The sequence below is a fragment of the Mobula birostris genome, chromosome 13 (assembly GCF_030028105.1).
Source record: "Mobula birostris isolate sMobBir1 chromosome 13, sMobBir1.hap1, whole genome shotgun sequence".
Taxonomy (NCBI): domain Eukaryota; kingdom Metazoa; phylum Chordata; class Chondrichthyes; order Myliobatiformes; family Myliobatidae; genus Mobula; species Mobula birostris.
This window is the reverse complement of record NC_092382.1, coordinates 110,555,110-110,575,756: the sequence shown is the minus strand read 5'-3', so window position 1 is coordinate 110,575,756 and position 20,647 is coordinate 110,555,110. Positions and strand designations below refer to the sequence as shown.

Genomic DNA, 20,647 nt, shown 5'->3' with positions numbered 1-20,647 from the left:
GCGGTGAAAGCAACACTCACAACACGCTGGAGGATCTCGACATGTCGGGCAGCATCCGTGGAAGGGTTCCTGCCCGAAACGTTGACTGATCGTTCCACGGATTCTGCGCGAATTGCTGAGTTCCCCCAGCGTGTTGTGAGTGTTACAGAGTGAAGCTCTCTCCCCTCAGTCTCATCACAGACGAACAGATTGAGAAACAGAACGTATCTCCCTCTTTACTCCCTCTCTCCCACCTCACCACCCACCATCACTTCAGCGTTCCTGTAGTCTCTGATTCTGTGCCTGTCTCTGAGATAATCTGTGTTTGTGATCAAATGTAGAGCTGAGGAGGGAGCCGAAAGAGACGTAGGGCTGTGAATAGGTGGCGGGTTTCCAGCACTGGCAGGAAGTGACGTGAAACCACACGGTAATCCTGTATACACAGAGACGTAGAGAAGCTCAGAACTGAGAGATCGATATTGGGTGAAAGGCTGCAGATCTCACTCCAGCGGTGTGGAGGGGGCTTCACCATGTGTCTGACACCGGCGTGTGTGATGGGACGGTGTGGAGGGAGCTTCTCTCTGTGTTTGATCACGAGAGTCTGTGTTGGGACGGTGCGGAGGGTTTATCACTTTGTGTCAGACCCTGGGAGTGTGAGATGGGACGGTGTGGAGGGAGGTTCACTCTGTGTCTGACCCTGGGAGTACGTGATGGAACAGTGTGGATGGATATTCACTCTGTGTTTGATCACGGGAGTGTGTGATGGGACAGAGTGGGTGGAAATTCAGTCTGGTGTGAATATATCTTCTGTGTATCAGACACATAACTCTTCCACTTTTCAATTTATTTCCAGACGCTTTGAATCAGAGTGTGAAAAATGCTGCTTCCCCACATCGCCTGCTGTGGAAAATAGGAACAAGGTACGTTGAATCTCTCTCGTAGGGTAGAAAGCGTGCGGAGAAAAAAAAGAGAAGGCTTCATGAGGAGGGCAGTGAGATAGAAAGGCACAGGAGGGAGCGGGGTAAGAGGAAAATGGGTGAGCTGGAGAGAGGAGCGGAATTGAAGCGGGTTGGAGGCAGTCATGGGAGAGAAATAGGGAGATAGTGAGGGGAGAGTGAGGGACGCAGAGAGAGAAAATGACAGACAGGAGGTGGTGGAGGGTTTTTGAGAGAGCTCCTGAACTGCGTCTGTTGGGCTGACGTCCCTGCTATTTTTATTTCTTGCTGTGTATATAGCTCAGTCAGTGCAGCAGCAAGCTTTCAATACTTCTCTGAAACACTGACACTGACAACCCCCGGCTTATCCTCCAATGGGTGAAGAGATTCAAACCGCAGATACCGATCAGCCTGCGCTGGTTTCCTGTGACCTTCAAGATCTAAATGTCCGCTTTCTTTCATAAGTGTTACACAATCTAAAATGGCAATCTATTGCTCTGACGTATTCTCGGAGGGTGGGGGGGGGGGCGCTTGCTAACTTCAGTGGGTGTTGCGTATTTGTCCCAGGGCCGTGGTTTCCAGAGCACAGAGGGTCTGAAGCCCCAGCGATAAGCAGAGCAATGGGAGCGCTACACTCAAACCAGGAATCACCTGGAGGTTGGGGTTAGTGGGAGAGGGGGCTAGTGTTCGCTCCAAATCTGTCCAACAATAAAGGTTCTGCGTGAGGGACATCATACCCGTCCGTCTCTCCCTCCCACTTCACCCGTCATCCCCCACGCTTCCCCTTCTTCCATTGTTTTCTCTCTCCTTCCTTCGCTTCCTATATCCTTCCAACTTCCATATTCCTTCCCCCACAATCGCTCCTTCCCTGCATCTCTCCACCCTCTTCCTCCACCCCTCCCTGTTCGTTTCTCTTTCTTCTGCTTTCCTCCGTTAGCTCGCCCTCTGTTTTCTCATTCGCTACTCTAAATTCTATCCCCATTCTCTCCCACTTCTCGCCGTCCCCTTCTTTCATTTCTCTCCCCTTTTTTCTGACCCCTGTATCCCACGTCTCTCTTCCACCAAGCCGTAACCTCCCCTCAATCTCCCCTCCCTCTGTATCTCCCCACTCTCACTACTCTTCCCCCTGCCATTCTAATCGCTTCAGACCACCGCCCCTCACACCCTCATCTCCCTCTTCCCCAGCGCTTCCTCCCCTTCTCTCGGCTCCTCTCTTTATCAGCTGCTCATCTGGTGTTCGTTCCTTTCGGTCTGACTCCGCTGTCAACAGGGGCTGCCTCTGATATCGGATACATCCCCTCGCTGAACTCAGAGACGCAGAGAATCCGAGACAGCATGGAGGACAGCCAGATTCATGCGAATGTTCAGCTCGTCAAACCGGACTCACGGTTCCCATCGAGAAGTGAGTGGGGCCGTGACGGAAGGAGGGAGTTTCAATCTATTTCTGTCATCTGGAGTGTGTGATGGAAGAGGGTGGAGGGAGCGACACTCTGTGTCGGGTAATCGGAGTGTGTGATGTGACGGTAGGGAGGGAGCTTCACTCTGTGTTTCATCCCGTGTCTGTGTGATGGGATGGTGTGGAGGGAGATTCACTCTGTTTCGGACCCCGGGAGTGGGTACTAGAACGGGGTGGAGGGAGATTCACTCTGTGTCTGACCCCGGGAGTCTGTCACGGGGCAGTGTGGAGGGAGCCTCACCCTGTTTCTGACTCTCACTGTTCTGTCCCCAGCTGAACCTGATGTATCGTACGTGGAACCGAATATCAAGACCCTCTCTGTTCCCCGGACCGATGAAGGTCAGTTTTACTTTGTTGGTTTGACTCTGCTCAGCCGATGTGTCCATTCCTGTCGAGAAATCTCGTGGCAAGGGTGCAGTTGACCCTAATGATTCTCTGTTTGAGAATAAGTCAGAGGCATTGCGAGCGAGAGGAGATGAGATACGAGTACTTGTGTCTGATCCCGGGAGATGTTGTTCGGACGGTGCCGAGGCTCGCCCGCTCTCTCTCTCCCTCTCTCACACACACAAACACACACACACACACACACACACACACACACACTCGCACACAAACCGCTCCAGCACATCGCCTCCCACACCACCACCCCCTTAGCCACTACCCTGCTCCCCATTTCCAAAGCCCCCACCTTTCCTTTCACTGCACCTCCCCCCTTACTCACTGTCGAGGATGTAACTAATCCGGCTGTCGAGTGCCCGGCGCCTCTCCCGGGAACGGGGCAGACGACCCGGTCACATTTCAGTCCGGTGAGCGTTCAGTGTGAGCGGGGCAGAGTGGGACGGGAGAAAGTGGGGTAGAGAGGGTGGGGAGCCAAAAGAGAAGGGTTCATGAGGAGGGCAGTGAGATAGAACTGCATAGAACAGACAGGGGTAGGAGGAAAATGGGAGAGCTGGAGAGAGGAGCGAAATTAAAGAGGGTTGGAGGAACCCATGGGAGAAAAATAGGGAGATAGTGAGGGGAGAGTGAGGGACGCAGAGAGAGAAAATGATAGACAGGAGGTGATGGAGGGTTTTTGGGAGAGCTCCTGTACTCCGTCTGTTGGGCTGACGTCCATGCTATTTTTATTTCTTGCTCTCTGTGTAGCTCAGTCAGTGCAGCCGCAAGCTTTCAATACTCTGAAACACCGGCACTGACAACCCCCGGCAGTGTCCATTGGGTGAAGAGAGTCAAACCGCAGACCGATCAGTCTGCGTTGGTTTCTTGGAAACTTCAATATCTAAATTTTCGCTTTCTTTGATAAGTAAAACACAGTCTTAAAATGACAATCTGTTGCTCTAACGGCTTCTCGGAGGGAGAGGGCTCGTTTACATCGGTGGGTGCTGCAGGCTTATCCCGGGGCCGTGGCTTCTAGAGCGCAGAGGGTCTGGAGCCCGGCGATCAGCAGCGCAATGGGAGCGCTGACACTGAAACCAGGAATCAGCTGGAGGTTCGGGATGGGGAGGGTGTGCTCGTTGTGAATCTCTCCGTCAATAAAAGCTCTGCATGAGTGACCACATATCCACCCGTCTCTTCCACCCTCTTCACTTGTCATCCCTCACTCTTTCCCTTCTTCCATATCTTTCTCTCCCTCTCTCGTCTGCTCCTATGTCCTTCCAAATTCCGTATTCCTTCTCCCTGCATCTCTCCTCCCTCTTCCTCCGCCCCTCACTGCCCGTTTCCTGCTTTCCCCCGTTTGCTTGCGCTCTGTTTTCTCATTCTCTACTCTCAATTCCCTCCCCAATCTCTCCCACTTCTCACCCTCCCCTGCTTTCATTCCACCATCCCTTTCTGACCCCTGTATCCCACATCTCTCTTTCCGCTAAGCCATAGCCTCTCCCTCACTCTCCCCTCCCTCTGAATCTGCCCACTCTCACTACTCTTCCCCCTGCCAGTCTCATCGGTCCAGACAACCCCTTCTCACACTCTAAATCTCCCTCTTCCCCAGCACTTCCTCCCGTGCTCTCGGTTCTTCTCTTTATCAGCTGCTCATCTGGTGTTCGTTTCTGTCGGTCTGACTCCGCTGTCAACACGGGCTTCCTGTGACAACGGTCACATCCCCTCGCTGAGATCAGAGACGTAGAAAATCGGAGACAGGATGGAAGACAGCGAGACTTACATGAATGTGCAGCTCGCAAAACCGAACTCACGGTTTACATCGAGAAGTGAGTGGGGAAGAGACGGAGGGAGTGAGTTTCCATCTCTTTTTGAACCCGGGAGTGGATACTGGGACAGGGTGGAGGTAGTTTCACTCAGTGTATGGCACTCGGACTGGGAGATGGGACGGTGTGGAGGGAGCTTGACTCTGTGTCTGAACAAAGGATTGTGTAATGCGACGGAGTGGAGGGAGCTTCACTCTGTGTCTGACCCTGGGCGTGTGTGGATGAAGATTCACTCTATGTCTGACCCTGGGCGTGTGTGGAGGGAGATTCAGTCTATGTCTGGTCCTGAGGACTGTGTGATGGGACAGTGTTCAGGGAGCTATACATATGTCTCACTCGGGAAGTGTGTTTTTTTCGGGCAGTGCCGAGGCGTGCGCTCTCTCTCTCTCTCTCTCTCTCTCTCCCTCTCACTCACACACACACGCACACACACACACACACACACATACACACACAGACACACAGAAAGCCGCAATAGCACATCGCCTCCCCCACTACCGCCCCTTTAGACACTCCCCCGCCCCCACATTTTCAAACCTTCCGCCTTCCTTTCGTCTCCTCCCTGACTCACTGTGGAGGATGTTACTAACCCGGCTGTCCAGTGGGCGGCGCCTTTCCTGGGACCGGGACTGACGGCCCGGTCACATTTCAGTCCGGTGACCGTTCAGTCTGAGCGGGGGAGAGTGGGAAGGGAGAAAGTAGGGTAGAGAGGGTGGGGAGATGAAAGAGAAGGCTTTACCTGGAGGGCAGTGATATGGAAAGGCACAGGAGAGAGAGAGGAAGTCGAGGAAAATGGAGAGAGCTGGAGAGAAGAGCGAAATTGAAGCGTCCATAGGAGGCATTAATGGGAGAAAAATAGAGAGATAGTGAGGGGAGAGTGAAGGACGTGGAAAGAAAATGTTAGACAGAAGGTGATGGAGGGTTGTTGAGAGAGCTCATAAACTCAATCTGTTGGGCTGATATCCCTGCTATGTTTTATTTCTTGCTGTCTGTATGACGGCCTAGTCAGCGCAGCTGCAAGCTTACAATGCTTCTCTGAAACATTCACAGCCCCGGGTTATGTTCCAATGGGTGAAGAGAGTCAAACCGCAGATACCGATCAGCGTGCGCCGGTTTCCTTAAAACTTCAATATCTAAATGTCTGCTCTCGTTGATCAGTGATACACAGTCTAAAAATGGAAATTGATTCTTCTGACGTATTCCGGGAAGGAGGGGGCGCGATTAGAACCATAGGAAGAACCATAGAAACCATAAAAAAAAATACAGCACAGAAACAGGCCTTTTGGCCCGTCTTGGCTGTGCCGAACCATTTTCTGCCTGGTCCCATTGACCATATCCCTCCATACACCTCCCATCCATGTATCTGTTCAATTTATTCTTAAATGTTAAAAAAAGAACCCACATTTACCACGTGTCTGGCAGCTCATTCCATACCCCCACCACTCTCTGTGTGAAGAAGCCCCCCCGATTCTCCTTTAAACTTTCCCCCCTCACCCTTTAACCCTTGTCCTCTGTTTTTTTTTCTCCCCTTGCTTCAGTGGAAAAAAAGCCTGCTTGCATTCACTCTATCAATACCCATCATAATTTTATATACCTCTATCAAATCTCCCCTCATTCTTCTATGCACCATGGAATAAAGTCCTAACCTATTCAACCTTTCTCTGTAACTGAGATTCTCAAGTCCCGGCAGCATCCTTGTAAACTTTTTCTGCACTCTTTCAACCTTATTTATATCCTTTCTGTAATCTGGTGATCAAACTTAACACTATACTCCAGATTCCGCCTCACCAATGCCTGACACAACATCATCATAACATTCCTGGTCTTATACTCAATACTTTGATTAATAAAGGCCAATGTGCCAAAAGCTCTCTTTAATACCCTATCTACCTGTGACGCCACTTTTTAGGGAATTTTGTATCTGCGTTCTCAGATCCCTCTGTTCCACTGCACTCCTCAGTGCCTTACCATTAACCCTGCATGTTCTACCTTGGTTTGTCCTTCCAACGTGCAATACCTCACACAATGTCTGTATTAAACTCCATCTACCTTTTTTCAGCCCATTTTTCCAGCTGGTCCAAGTCCCTCTACAGGCTCTGAAAACCTTCCTCACTGTCTACTACACCTCCAAACTTTGTATCATCAGCAAATTTGCTGATCCAATTTACCACATTATCATCCAGATCATTGATATAGATGACAAATAACAATGGACCCAGCACTGATCCCTGTGGCACAGCATTAGTCACAGGCCTCCACGTGGAGAAGCAATTCTCTACCACCACTCTCTGGCCTCTTCAATCGAGCCAATGTCTAATCCAATTTACTACCTCTCCATGTATACCTAGCGACTGAATTTTCCTAACTAACCTCCCATGCGGGACCTTGTCAAAGGCCTTACTGAAGTCCATGTAGACAATATCCACTGCCTTCCCTTCATCCACTTTCCTGGCAACCTCCTCGAAAAACTCCAATAGATTGGTAAAACATGACCTACCACGCACAAAGCCATGTTGATTCTCCCTAATGAGTCCCTGTCTATCCAAATGCTTGTAGATTCTGTCTCTTAGTACTCCCTCCAATAACTTACCTACTACCGACGTTAAATTTACTGGCGTATAATCTCCCGGATTACGTTTCGATCCTTTTTTAAACAGCGGAACAACATGAGCCACTTTCCAATCCTCCGGCTCTTCACCTGTAGACAGCGACATTTTAAATATTTCTGCCAGGGCCACTGCAATTTCAACACTAGTGTCCTTCAAGGTCCGAGCGAACATTCTGCCAGGTCCCGGGGATTTATCCACTTTAATTTTCTTCAAGACAGCAAGGACCTCCACCTATTTGATCTGTACAATTTCCATGATCTCACTACTTGTTTCCCTTAATTCCATAGACTTCATGCCAGTTTCCTTAGTAAATACAGACGAAAAAAAACTATTTAATATCTCCCCCATTTCCTTTAGTTCCGCACAGAGCCGACCACTTTGATCTTCAAGAGGACCAATTTTATCCCTTACAATAATTTTGTTCTTAATATACCTGTAAAAGCTCTTTGGATTATCCTTCACTTTGACTGTCAAGGCAACCTCATGTCTTCTTTTAGCCCTCCTGATTTCTTTCTTAAGTATTTTCTTGCATTTTTTATATCCCTGAAGCACGTTACTTACTCCCTGCTTCCAATACATGTCATACAGCTCACTCTTCTTCTTTATCAGAGTTGCAATATCCCTTGAGATCCAAGGTTCCTTATTCCTATTCACTTTGCCCCCCGGAAATTCAAAATAAAGAGGGGTGACCTTTTTGAAAGTTTTCGGATGGTGAAAGGTCATGACAGAGTTTGTGTGGAGAGAATGTTTCCTAATTTAGGGTAGTCTAGGATGAGAGACACAGCCTGAGAATAGAGTGGCTTGATTTATGAAGGCGACGAGGAGGTATTTTCTTCGCCAGAGCTTGGTGAATCTGCGGAATTCCAAGCCACAGGCGGACGTGAGGAACATCCATTCGGTATATTTATATAACCATATAACCATATAACAATTACAGCACGGACACCAGCCACCTGGGCCCTTCTAGTCCGTGCCGAACTCTTACACTCCCCTCGTCCCACTGACTTGCAGTCAGCCCATAACCCTCCATTCCTTTCCTGTCCATATCGCTGTCCAATGTAACTTTAAACCACAACATCGAACCCGCTTCAATGACTTCTCCTGGAAGCTCGTTCCACACAGCTACCACGGTCTGAGTAAAGAAGTCCCCCTCATGTTACCCCTAAACGTTTGCCCTTTAATTCTCAACTCATGTCCTCTTGTTTAAATCTCTCCCACTATCAATGGAAAAAAGCCTATCTACGTCAACTCTATCTAACCCCCTCATAATTTTAAAAACCTCCATCAAGTCACCTTCAACCTTTTACGTTCCAAAGAATCAGGACCCAATTTATTCAACCTTTCTCTGTAACTTAGGTGACGAAAGCCAGGTAACATTCTGGTAAATGTTTATTTAAGAAAATTAACTTAATTTACTCTAGTCAATTTAAGACAGTTTGAATAATTATTCATTATTGAAAGCATGAAGGTATGCCGGCAGAGGGCGGGAGATGGAGCTGAGAGGACAATCGAACAGAGATAAAATGGCCAGCAGACTCGATGGCCTAATTATGCTCCTATGTCGTATCGTTTTAATTGAGGTTCCTCCGTTACTGGTTGACAGCAACTCAGTGGATCTACAGTGGCCCAACACATTCATGCAAACACAAAGAAGGTACCATGTGCCCGACTGACTAGGACAGGTGTCCACGTTTCCGCAAGTCCATTTCCCGGAGTACAGTTAACTGTCACTTTTCTTTTCAGATTCAGAGATATAATGGTTCAATGCCACATTCCTTCATGGAAAGTCTACCGTTAAAGGACTCCAGCTGAGCACTCAGTGCTCAACCGTAAGAGTTCCGTCTCCAGTAAAAGTGCGTGTGATGTCGTCATTGGTTAGAGTTAGTGCCGTCTTGTTTACTTCGAGTCTGATCTCAATCAATTCTAGACATTGCTCTGCATTTGGGTTCAAAGACGTCCATAGCTCTCTCCTACAGAAGGGGTCACAGATTTAGGAGATTGAGGAGGTGTGCTCTCTCAGTGAAGATGAGGAAAGTTCTATGGATGTTCGGTGGAGAACATTCTGACAAGCCGCATCGCCGCCTGGAGTGGATGCTGCAACGTACAGAATAGTAACAGGATACAGAGGATTCCAGCCTCAGCCACCACTCTGACGTCACATCCCTCCCTACCATCGAGGACATTTTCAAGAGGCGATGCCTCGAGAAGGCGCCGTCCATCACTGAGGACCCTCCCCACTAGGGGAAACTCTCTGCTCGTTTCTACAGTCACCGAGGGGTCGCATGAGTCTAAACACCCACACACAACGATTCAGGAACCAGCTTCTGCCCCTGCGCCGTCCCATCTTTGAACGCTCGGACACTAACACGACATTTTTGCTGGGTTTATTAATATTTGTAATTTACATTAATTGGACATGTTTGTGGGATACTGACGCTGCAAAAGAACATATTTCTGGCTCTAAATGTTTCAGATAATAAATCAAATTGCGATTCCGGTGGAAAACATCCGGCACGAGTAGACAGGACACTTGGCACGCTGGTCTTCGCCAGTCAAAACAAAAACAGTTAAATGGATAGAGTGTACAGGGAGTTCTACGAGGATATTGCCGGGACTTGAACGACTGAGTTCTGGAGAGAGTTCGGGAACGCTGGGACTTTATTTGGTGGAGCGTAGTTGTAAATTTACAGTGTTCTATAAACACAAGAGGGGCACAGACAGAGGGAATACGCATAGACTTTTTCGCGGGGTTCGGTTATGGAGAACCAGACGGCACAGGATTGAGGTAAGTGTGGGTGCTAAGGAGAATGAGAGAGAGATCAGAGGGAACGGGGAGAGGAGGGAGAGAGTGCCATACGGGGGGGGGGGTGGGTGGAGGTGAAGAGAGGTGAAAGAAGTTGTCAGAAGGGGCAGAGAAAAAGCGGGCGGGGAAAGCTCGGGGAAATAAGGGGAGGTGAGGGGTAGAGAGAAAGGTGGAGCAAGCGTGGAAGAACCGGACGGGGAAAATGGCGAGAAAGAAGGGGATAGACTGCGAGAGAGGTTTGACGGTGTTTCGCGGGGAGAATATGATGGCGACAAGATGAGGTGTATGAGGAGGAAGGAGAGGCAGAGAATGTGAGGAGGGAATTTGAAAGGATCACGGAGTGAGGGTGAAGAGGAGAGAAGGACGAGAATTTGGGGTTAATCACTTGATTCACGACGCCTCCAGTGGCTGTCGACAGAGACCCTGGATCTTTTCAGGAATATCCGGGAACAAAGGTGCCGACTTCTCGCAGATGAAACACCGATCTCGATCGCAACGGTTTTTCCATCCGTTTGTTTTGCACTGACTGCAGGCGGGCGTTGCAGATTGTACCTTGTACAGGAGACCCAGGTCAACATACCTACCCAAGAGTGTTAAACAATTTCAATAGAGACAAAGCAGCCCCAGCAGAGAACCCCAGCCGAGACGGTTCACAAGCTAATCCCATGAAATCGCTCCCTCCTAACAGCCTGAGTCAGTACGCAAAATCATCCCATTCATACACTCTTTTCGTATAGCCCCGTGCCAGTACCCAGACAGATACCACGGTCCCAATGTCTCCCCACGGCCCTGTGTCAGTCCCCAAACTAATCGTACTGACCCAACGATACCCTAGAGCCACGTGTCTCCCCAAACTAATCCCACAGAACTGCTTTCTCACCACAGTCCTCTGTCAGTCCCCATACGAATCGAACAGGCCCACCCTCTCCCCTCAGATCTGTTTCAGTCCCCAAACAAACCCCACTGTCCCACCGTCTCCCCACACACTAATGGCTGTCCTGAAATCAATGCAACTGGTCCACACTTTTCCCTCAGCCCTGTGTCGGTCCAAGATCAATCCCGTTGCTCCTCCCTCTACCCAGATTTCGTGTCAGTTACCTAACATACCCCACTGCACCGCGATCTCTCCATAGTCTCTGGTCCGCCTCCAAACTTCCACTGGCACCCTCCCTCCCACATCCGTGCGTCAGTTCGCAAACTAATCCATTAACCCACTGTGTGTCCACCGCCCTGTATCGGACTCCAAACTAATCCAGTTGCCCTACCTTCGCCCCTCAGATCTATGCTATTCATCAAACAAATCCTGCTTTTGCTGCCTCTCCTCACAGCCCGGCAACTATCTCCAAAATAATCCTACAATAATCCGACATGCGTCAGTATAGAAATAATCCCTATGTGCTGAACTCTCCCCACTGCCCTCTGGCTGTTTCCGAAGTATTCCCACTGCCCTGTCATTCTCGGACAGACAGATGTCGGCCCCAGATTGTACCCTTTCTACCACACTCTCCAGAAAACCTCGTACAGTCTTATCGTAAACTAATCTCATTTTCTCCCGTCAGGATTATGTCAATGTCCAACTCTCACCCCACAGATCAGTCCAAATCTCACCCTTCTTCGCATTTTCCAATCCAGTATGCACGGTCCCGATGCACAAGTTTGTGCGTTACAAAGCTCTGGAACATTAAATTTATTTGATTAATGCCAAGAATCGAAAACAATGTACAGAGCTTCTCTCAACAGGAATCTGTGATGGGATGTTGCGGACCTGCCTCTGTCTCTGACCCCGGGTGTGTGCGCTGAACGGTGTGGAGGGAGATTCACTCTGTGTCTGACCCCGGGTGTGTGTGATGGGACGGTGTGGAGGGAGATTCACTCTGTGTCTGACCCCGGGAGTGCTTGATGGGACGGTGTGGAGGGAGCTTCACTCTGTGTCCGAGCCTGGGAGTGTGTGATGGGACCGTGGGGAAGGGGGTTCACTCTGTTTCAAATCCCGGGAGTGTATGATGGAATGGTGTGTAGAGAGTTTCACTCTGTGTCTGACCTCTGGTGTGTGTGATGGTACGGTGTGGAGGGAGATTCAATCTATGTCTGACCCTGGAAGTGTGCGATGGCACGGTGTGAAGGGACATAACTGTTTGTCTGACCCCGGAAGTGTGTGATGGTATGGTGTGGAGGGAACTTCACCCTGCATCAGACCTCGTGATGCACTTGGAGTGTATTTTGAGTTTTCACTCTGTCTCTGACACCGGGCGTGTGGGATGGGACGGAGTGGAGGTAGCTTCACTCTGTGCCTGACTCCAGGAGTGCGAAATGGGGCTGTGTGGAGGGAGCATCACTATCTGTCCGACTCCGGGAGTGTGTGATGGGACTGTATTCTGGGTGTTCACCCTCTGTCTGATCTCGCGGGTGTGTGATGATTCCTGTGTTACGGTGGGACCTTCTCTTGCTGTGATACATACCGCTTCATCCCTTGAATCGATTTCCAGCAGCCTTGAATCAAGGTTTGAACATTCTTGCATCGCTTCGTGGAAAGATGTTTCAATCGTGGATACGTAATAACACCGGTCTGTATTTGTGATCCATTTCTCGGAACACGGTTGCCCTTGAAATCAGGAACAAGAAAGAGTGAAAAACAGAGTGAATCATCCTTCCTACTTTCCCATCACACACACGAGGGCTTGACACACAGAGCGAATTTCCCTTCTCGCGTCACACACACCCGAGGTCAGACACATCCCCACACCGTCCCATCGCACATTAGCAGGATCACAGAGTGAATTTCCCTCCACATTATCCATCACACACTCCCGAGGTCAGACACGGAGTGAATCTCTTACACACTGGCCCAACGCACACACGCCGCAAAGACACAGAATGAAGTTTCCTCCACAACGTCCCATCACAAATTCACAGGATCAGGCACCGAGTGAAGTTCAATCCACATCATCCATCACAGACTCTCCGGTCAATCACAGATTGAGCTACCTCTACACCCTCCCTGATACAATCACGGAGTCAGAGACAAAGTGATGCTTGTTCCACACCGTCCCATCACAGACTCGGGATGTCAGACACAGAATGATGCTCCCTCCACACCGTACCATAATAGACTCCACAGCGCCTCATCACACAGCCTCTCCGTCAGACCCAGAGTGAAGTTCCCTCCACACACTCCCACAGCAATGGTGTCAGGCACAGAGCGATGATCCCTCGAAGCGTCATATCGGACACATTCACCGGGTCAGAGGCGCAGTGTCCTATCTAGACACTCACGGAATCAGATAGTGACTGATGTTCTCGTCCCACCACACGTTCCCGGGGTCAGATACATAGTGAAGCTCCCACCACACCCTCCCTTCACAGCGCACACTCCCGGGGTCAGGCGTGGAGGGATGCTTCACCTCTGCTACTCGTCGGAAATTGGCAAATTTCACCCTTCGTCCATTCGAAAGGTCTGAGCTCGTTTCGAAGATGGAGGGGCTGTCTTTGAGGACAAAAAAACAATCTGGAGATTTTCGTAGTTGGAGAGATTCAGCTCATGAACCTGTTGTCGATATTCGGTCTGTGTCCTGATCATCTCCAAATACTGTTCCCAAAGCAGCTGGTATTTTATGTCAGAGGTGATCTGAGACGGACGAATCTGTGATACTGAGAGAGATGGTGAAGGATATTTTGCGTTTATAGTGCGGTGTGACACAGCGTCACGGTGCTGGGCAGTTCTCGGTAATCGGTGTGTTAGTGTCACCTTGTGGTGCGATGAGATTCATACTGAGGAGCGTGTAGCTGTCACGGTGCGCTGCGCTGCGGTGGACGGTGAGAAGCGTGCAGTTGTCACGGTGCGCTGCCGTGCAGTGCACATTGAGGAGCGTGCAGTGTCACGGTGACGAGAATTACAGTGAGAGGCGTGCTTTTGTTACGGTACAGATCATGTGTGGAATGCTGAGGGCCCTGTCAGTGTCAGGAGAGAGGGGCGTGTTGATGACAAGGGGACGGGTGTATTGGTGTCACAGTGAGGGCAACTTTGCCACCGTGAGGTGACTGTCTGTGTCAAGCTGACAAGTATATCAGTGTCCCGCGAGGTTTTCATAGAAACGTAGAAGCATAGAAAATAGGTGCAGGAGTAGGCCATTCGGCCCTTCGAGCCTGCACCGCCATATATTATGATCATGGCTGATCATCCAACTCAGAACCCTGCACGAGCCTTCCCTCCATACCCACTGATCCCCGTAGCCACAAGGGCCATATCTAACTCCCTCTTAAATATAGCCAATGAACTGGCCTCAACTGTTTCCTGTGGCAGAGAATTCTCTGTGTAAAGAAGTTTTTCCTAATCTCGGTCCTAAAAGGCTTCCCCTTTATCCTCAAACTGTGACCCCTCGTTCTGGACTTCCCCAACATCGGGAACAATCTTCCTGCATCTAGCCTGCCCAATCCCTTTAGGATTATATACTTTTCAATCAGATCCCCCCTCAATCTTCTAAATTCCAATGAGTACAAGCCTCGTTCATCCAGTCTTTCTTCGTATGAAAGTCCTGCCATCCCAGGAATCAATCTGGTGAACCTTCTTTGTACTCCCTCTATGGCAAAGGTGTCTTTCCTCAGATTAGGGGACCAAAACTGCACACAATAATCCAAGTGTGGTCTCACCAAGGCCTTGTACAACTGCAGTAGTACCTCCCTGCTCCTGTATTCGAATCATCTCGCTATAAATGCCAGCATACCATTCGCCTTTTTCACCGCCTGCTGTACCTGCATGCCCACTTTCAATGACTGGTGTATAATGACACCCAGGTCTCGTTGCACCTCCCCTTTTCCTAATCGGTCACCATAAAGATAATAATCTGTTTTCCTAGTTTTGCCACCAAAGTGGATAACTTCACATTTATCCGCATTAAATTACATCTGCCATGAATTTGCCCACTCACCCAACCTATCCAATTCACCCTGCATCCTCTTAGCATCCTCCTCACAGCTAACACTGCCGCCCAGCTTCGTGTCATCCGCAAACTTGCAGATGCTACATTTAATTCCCTCATCCAAGTCATTAATATATATTGTAAACAACTGGAGTCCCAGCACTGAGCCTTGCGGTACCCCACTAGTCACTGCCTGCCATTCTGAAAAGGTCTCGTTTATTCCCACTCTTTGCTTCCTGTCTGCTAACCAATTCTCTATCCACATCAATACCTTACCCCCAATACCGTGTGCTTTAAGTTTGCACACTAATCTCCTGTGTGGGACCTTGTCAAAAACCTTTTGAAAATCCAAATGTACCACATCCACTGGTTCTCCCCTATCCACTCTATTAGTTACATCCTCAAAAAATTCTATGAGATTCGTCAGACATGATTTTCCTTCCACAAATCCATGCTGACTCTGTCCGATGATTTCACCGCTTTCCAAATGTGCTGTTATCACATCTTTGATAACTGACTCCAGCAGTTTCCTCACCACTGACGTTAGACTAACCGGTCTATAATTCCCCGGTTTCTCTCTCCCTCCTTTTTTAAAAAGTGCATGTAAAAGTTACATTAGCCACCCTCCAATCCTCAGGAACTAGTCCAGAATCTAACGAGTTTTGAAAAAGTATCACTAATGCATCCACTATTTCTTGGGCTACTTCCTTAAGTGCTCTGGGATGCAGACCATCTGGCCCTGGGGATTTATCTGCCTTCAATTCCTTCAATTTACCTAACACCACTTCCCTACTAACAAGTATTTCGCTCAGTTCCTCCATCTCACTGGACCCTTTGTCCCCTACTATTTCTGGAAGATTATTTATGTCCTCTTTAGTGAAGACAGAACCAAAATAATTATTCAATTGATCTGCCATGTCCTTGCTCCCCATAATCAATTCACCTGTTTCTGTCTGCAGGGGACCTACATTTGTCTTTACCAGTCTTTTCCTTTTTACATATCTATAAAAGCTTTTACAGTCAGTTTTTATGTTCCCTGCCAGTTTTCTCTCATAATCTTTTTTCCCCTTCCTAATTAAACCCTTTGTCCTCCTCTGCTTAACTCTGAGTTTCTCCCAGTCCTCAGGTGAGCCACTTTTTCTGGCTAATTTGTATGCTTCTTCTTTGGAATTGATACTATCCCTAATTTCTCTTGTCAGCCACGGGTGCAATACCTTCCTTGATCTATTCTTTTGCCAAACTGGGATGAACAATTGTTGTAGTTCATGCATGCAATTCTTAAATGCTTACCATTGCATATCCACTGCCAATCCTTTAATTGTCATTTGTCAGTCTATCTTAGCTAATTCACGTCTCATACCTTCAAAGTTACCCCTCTTTAAGTTCAGAACTTTTGTTTCTGAATTAACTATGTCACTCTCCATGTTAATGAAGAATTCCACCATATTATGGTCACTCTTACCCAAGGGGCCTCTCACGACAAGATTGCTAATTAACCCTTCCTCATTGCTGAAAACCCAGTCCAGAATAGCCTGCTCTCTAGTTGGTTCCTCGACATGTTGGTTCAAAAAACCATCCCGCATACATTCCAAGAAATTCTCTTCCTCAGCACCTTTACCAATTTGATTCACCCAATCTACATGTAGATTGAAGTCACCCATTATAACTGCTGTTCCTTTATTGCACACATTTCTAATTTCCTGTTTAATACCATCTCCGACCTCACTACTACTGTTAGGTGGCCTGTACACAACTCCCACCAGCGTTTTCTGCCCCTTAGTGTCATGCAGCTCTACCCATATCGATTCCACATCTTCCCGGCTTATGTCCTTCCTTTCTATTGCGTTAATCGCCTCTTTAACCAGCAACGCCACCCCACCTCCTTTTCTTTCATGTCTATCCTCCCTGAATATTGAATATCCCTGAACGTTGAGCCCCCATCCTTGGTCAGCCTGGAGCCACGTCTCTGTGATCCCAACTATATCATAATCATTAATAACAATCTGCACTTTCAATTCATCCACCTTGTTACGAATGCTCCTTGCATTGACACACAAAGCCTTCAGGCGCTCTTTTACAGCTCTCTTAGCCCTGATACATTTATGTTGAAAAGTGGCCCTTTTTGATGCTTGCCCTGGATTTGTCGGCCTGCCACTTTTACTTTTCTCCTTAGTACTTTTTGCTTCTACCCTCACTTTACACCCCTCTGTCTCTCTGCACGGGTTCCCATCCCCGTGTTGTGAACTAACCTCCTCTCGCCTAGCCTCTTTAATTTGATTCCCACCCCCCAACCATTCTCGTTTAAAGCCATCTCAGTGGCCCTCGCTAATCTCCCTGCCAGGATATTGGTCCCCCTAGGATAATTGGTGTTACGATGGGGGTTCCGTCAGTATCACGGTGATGACTGACTCCGTGACACAGTGATGGATATGACAGGGTTGCGGTGAGGTACGTGTCGTTGTCACTGTGATAGGTGGTTCTGTGTCTCCATGAGAGGTGTGCCGTGTCACTGTGAGGTTCACCTCGATGTCACGGTGAGGGATATGTCGCAATCACAGTGAGGGGTCTCTCGGTATCACGGTGAGTGGAGTGTCTGTGCCATCGTGTTTGGTGCGCTGGTGTCACAGGTGAAGGTGTCGCCCCTAGGAGCGTAACAGTAACACGACCAGGGCCATGGCGATGTTACAGTGAGGGGTACACTGCTGCCATGTCTGTGTAACTGTGAGGGTCGTGTTCGTGTCACCGTTAGGAGCATTTCCAAGGGTTTAGATCGGGCAGAGTTTTTTTTAGTGTGTCCAGGACGGATTACTGTCACAGTATGCTGACAGGCCGACCAGGGGGAATGCCATACTAGATCCATAACCAGGTAATGAACCGGGTCAGGTCACAGATCTCTCAGTGGGTGAGCATCTGGGGGACAGTGACCACCGCTCTGTGGCCTTTAGCATTATCATAGAAAAGGATAAAATCAGAGAGAACAAGAACATTTTTAATTGGGGAAAGGCAAATTATGAGGCAACTTGCGGGTATGAATTGGGATGATGTTTTTGCAGGGAAATGTACTATGGGCATGTGGTCGATGTTTAGAGATCTCTTGCGGGATGTTAGGGATAATTTTGTCCCGGTGAGGAAGATAAAGAATGGTAGGGTGAAGGAACCATGGGTGACAAGTGAGGTGGAAAATCTAGTCAGGTGGAAGAAGGCAGCATACATGAGGTTTAGGAAGCAAGGATCAGATGGATCTATTGAGGAATATAGGGAAGCAAGAAAGGAGCTTAATAAGGGGCTGAGAAGAGTAAGAACTGGACATGAGAAGGCCTTGGCGAGTAGGGTAAAGGAAAACCCCAAGGCATTTCTCAATTATGTGAAGATAAAAAAGATGACAGGAGTGGAGGGAGGACCGATTAATGATAAATGTGGGAAGATGTGCCTGGAGGCTGTGGAAGTGAGCGAGGTCCCAAATGAATACTTCTCCTCGGTATTCACCAACGAGAGGGAACTTGATGATGGTTAGGACAATATGACTGAGATTGATGTTCTGGAGCATGTTGATATTAAGGGAGAAGAGGTGTTGGAGTTGTTAAAATACATTAGGACAGATAAGTCCCCGGGGCTTGACGGAATATTCCATAGGCTGCTCCACGAGGCGAGAGAAGAGATTGCTGAGCTTCTGGCTGGGATATTTGTGTCCTCGTTGTCCACGAGAATGGTACCGGAGGACTGGAGGGAGGCGAATGTGGTCCCCTTGTTCAAAAAAGGTAGTAGGGATAGTCCGTGTAATTATAGACCGGTGAGCCTTACGTCTGTGGTGGGAAAGCTGTTGGAAAAGATTCTTAGAGAGAGGATCGATAGGCATTTAGAGAATCATGGTCTGATCAGGAACAGTCAGCATGGCTTTGTGAAGGGCAGATCGTGTCTAACAAGCCTGATAGATTTCTTTGAGGAGGTAACCAGGCAAATGGATGAGGATAGTGCAGTGGATGCGATCTATATGGATTTTAGTAAGGAATTTGACAAGGTTCCACACGGTAGGTTTATTCTGAAAGTCAGAAGGCATGGGGTCCAGGGAAGTTTGGCCAGGTGAATTCAGAATTGGCTTACCTGCAGAAGGCAGAAGGTGGTGGTGGAGGGAGTACATTCATATTGGAGGATTGTGACTACTGGTATCCCACAACGATCCGTTCTGGGACCTCTACTTTTCGTGATTTTTATTAACGACCTGGATATGGGGGTAGAAGGGTGGGTTGGGAAGTTTGCAGATGACACAAAGGTTGGTGGTGTTGTAGATAGTGTAGAGGATTGTCAAAGATTGCAGAGAGACAGTGACAGGATGCAGAAGTGGGCTGAGAAGTGGCAGATGCAGTTCAACCCGGAGAAGTGTGAGGTGGTACACTTTGGAAGGACAAACTCCAAGGCAGAGTATAAAGTAAATGGTAGGATACTTGGTAGTGTGGAGGAGCAGAGGGATCTCGGGGTACATGTCCACAGATCCCTGAAAGCTGCCTCACAGGTGGATAGGGTAGTTAAGAAATCCTTATGGGGTGTTAGCTTTCCTAAGTCGAGGGATAAAGTTTAGGCGTCTCGATGTACTGATGCAGTTCTATAAAACACACGTTAGGCCACACTTGAACTATTGTGTCCAGTTCTGATGACCTCACTATAGGAAGGATGTGGAAGCATTGGAAAGGGTACAGAGGAGATTTACCAGAATGCTGCCTGGTTTAGAAAGTATGCATTATGATCAGAGAATAAAGGAGCTTGGGCTTTACTCTTTGGTGAGAAAGAGGATGAGAGGAGACATGATAGAGGTGTACAAGATAATAAAAGGAATAGGTAGAGTGGATAGCTAACGCCTCTTCCCCAGGGCACCACTGCTCAATACAAGAGGACATAGCTTTAAGGTAAGGGGTGGGATTTTCAAGGGGGATATTAGAGGAAAGTTTTTTTTTAATCAGAGAGTCAGTGGTGTGGGCAGTTACACTAGTGAAGTTTAAGAGGCTAGTAGACAGGTATATGAAGGAACTTAAGTTGGGGGCTTATATGGGAGCCAGGGTTTGAGGGTCGGCAAAACATTGTGGGCCGAAGGGCCTGTACTGTGCTATATTATTCTATGTTCTATTTCTGTGTAGTGTACAAACGTCTGTCGGTGCTATGGTGACAGGGTTGTTAGTGTTATGGTGAATGGCGAGTCGGTGTGAGAAGGAATTCGAAGAAGGAAGACTGAGAATCGGAGCGTGGGTGCGGGGGAAGCCATTTTTGAATTTTTCTTTTTTTTATTCTTTCGGAGTTCAGAGAGGCGGGACTGCGCAGGCGTGTGAGGTCGGGGACTGAAGCGCGGAAATTTTAAAAGGAACAGAGCCTCATACAGCGGGCAGCGTAGATTGCGGGCTGCGGGGTGAGCCGGGAGCAGAGTGGAGGCTTAAGGGCTTCGGCTCAACGGGCTCAGTAGGAAACTGGCGAGGCGAGGGAGGTTTGCTATTCATTTCTTGTTGTTTGCAGAGGGGCAGTATGAGTGTGAGGGCAGTTTGTTGTTCTCGGTGCCGGATTTGGGAGGCCCTGGAGTCTCCAAGCCTCCCGGACTTCCACATCTGCGCCAGGTGCGCCGAGATGCAGCTCCTAAGGGACCGCGTTAGGGAACTAGAGCTGCAGCTCGATGACCTTCGTCTGGTCAGGGAGAGTGAGGAGGTGATAGAGAGGAGTTACAGGCAGGTGGTCACACCGAGGCCACGGGAGGCAGACCAGTAGGTCACG

General features: G+C 48.7%; 1 protein-coding gene and 1 long non-coding RNA gene across 3 annotated transcripts in view; one reads left to right on the top strand and one right to left on the bottom strand.

The window, feature by feature from the left end:
* Positions 1-2,269: 2,269 nt before the first annotated feature.
* LOC140207353 (uncharacterized) lies at positions 2,270-9,682 on the top strand. Its single transcript, XR_011888555.1, has 3 exons — positions 2,270-2,316; positions 2,644-2,709; positions 8,921-9,682. It is a non-coding gene; the product is annotated as an uncharacterized lncRNA (long non-coding RNA).
* Positions 9,436-20,647, bottom strand: part of LOC140207352 (C-type lectin domain family 9 member A-like) — a 32,750-nt gene continuing 21,538 nt past the window's right edge. The window contains exons 4-6 of one of the 2 annotated variants that reach the window (XM_072275903.1): positions 12,440-12,582; positions 11,589-11,653; positions 9,436-10,560 (exon numbers count right to left, since the gene is read on the bottom strand). In XM_072275903.1, coding sequence (XP_072132004.1) covers positions 10,371-10,560; positions 11,589-11,653; positions 12,440-12,582 — 398 coding nt within the window. In that variant the 3' untranslated portion in view covers positions 9,436-10,370. The remainder of the gene's footprint in view (positions 10,561-11,588; positions 11,654-12,439; positions 12,583-20,647) is intronic. The other variant, XM_072275904.1, reaches the window with a different exon arrangement.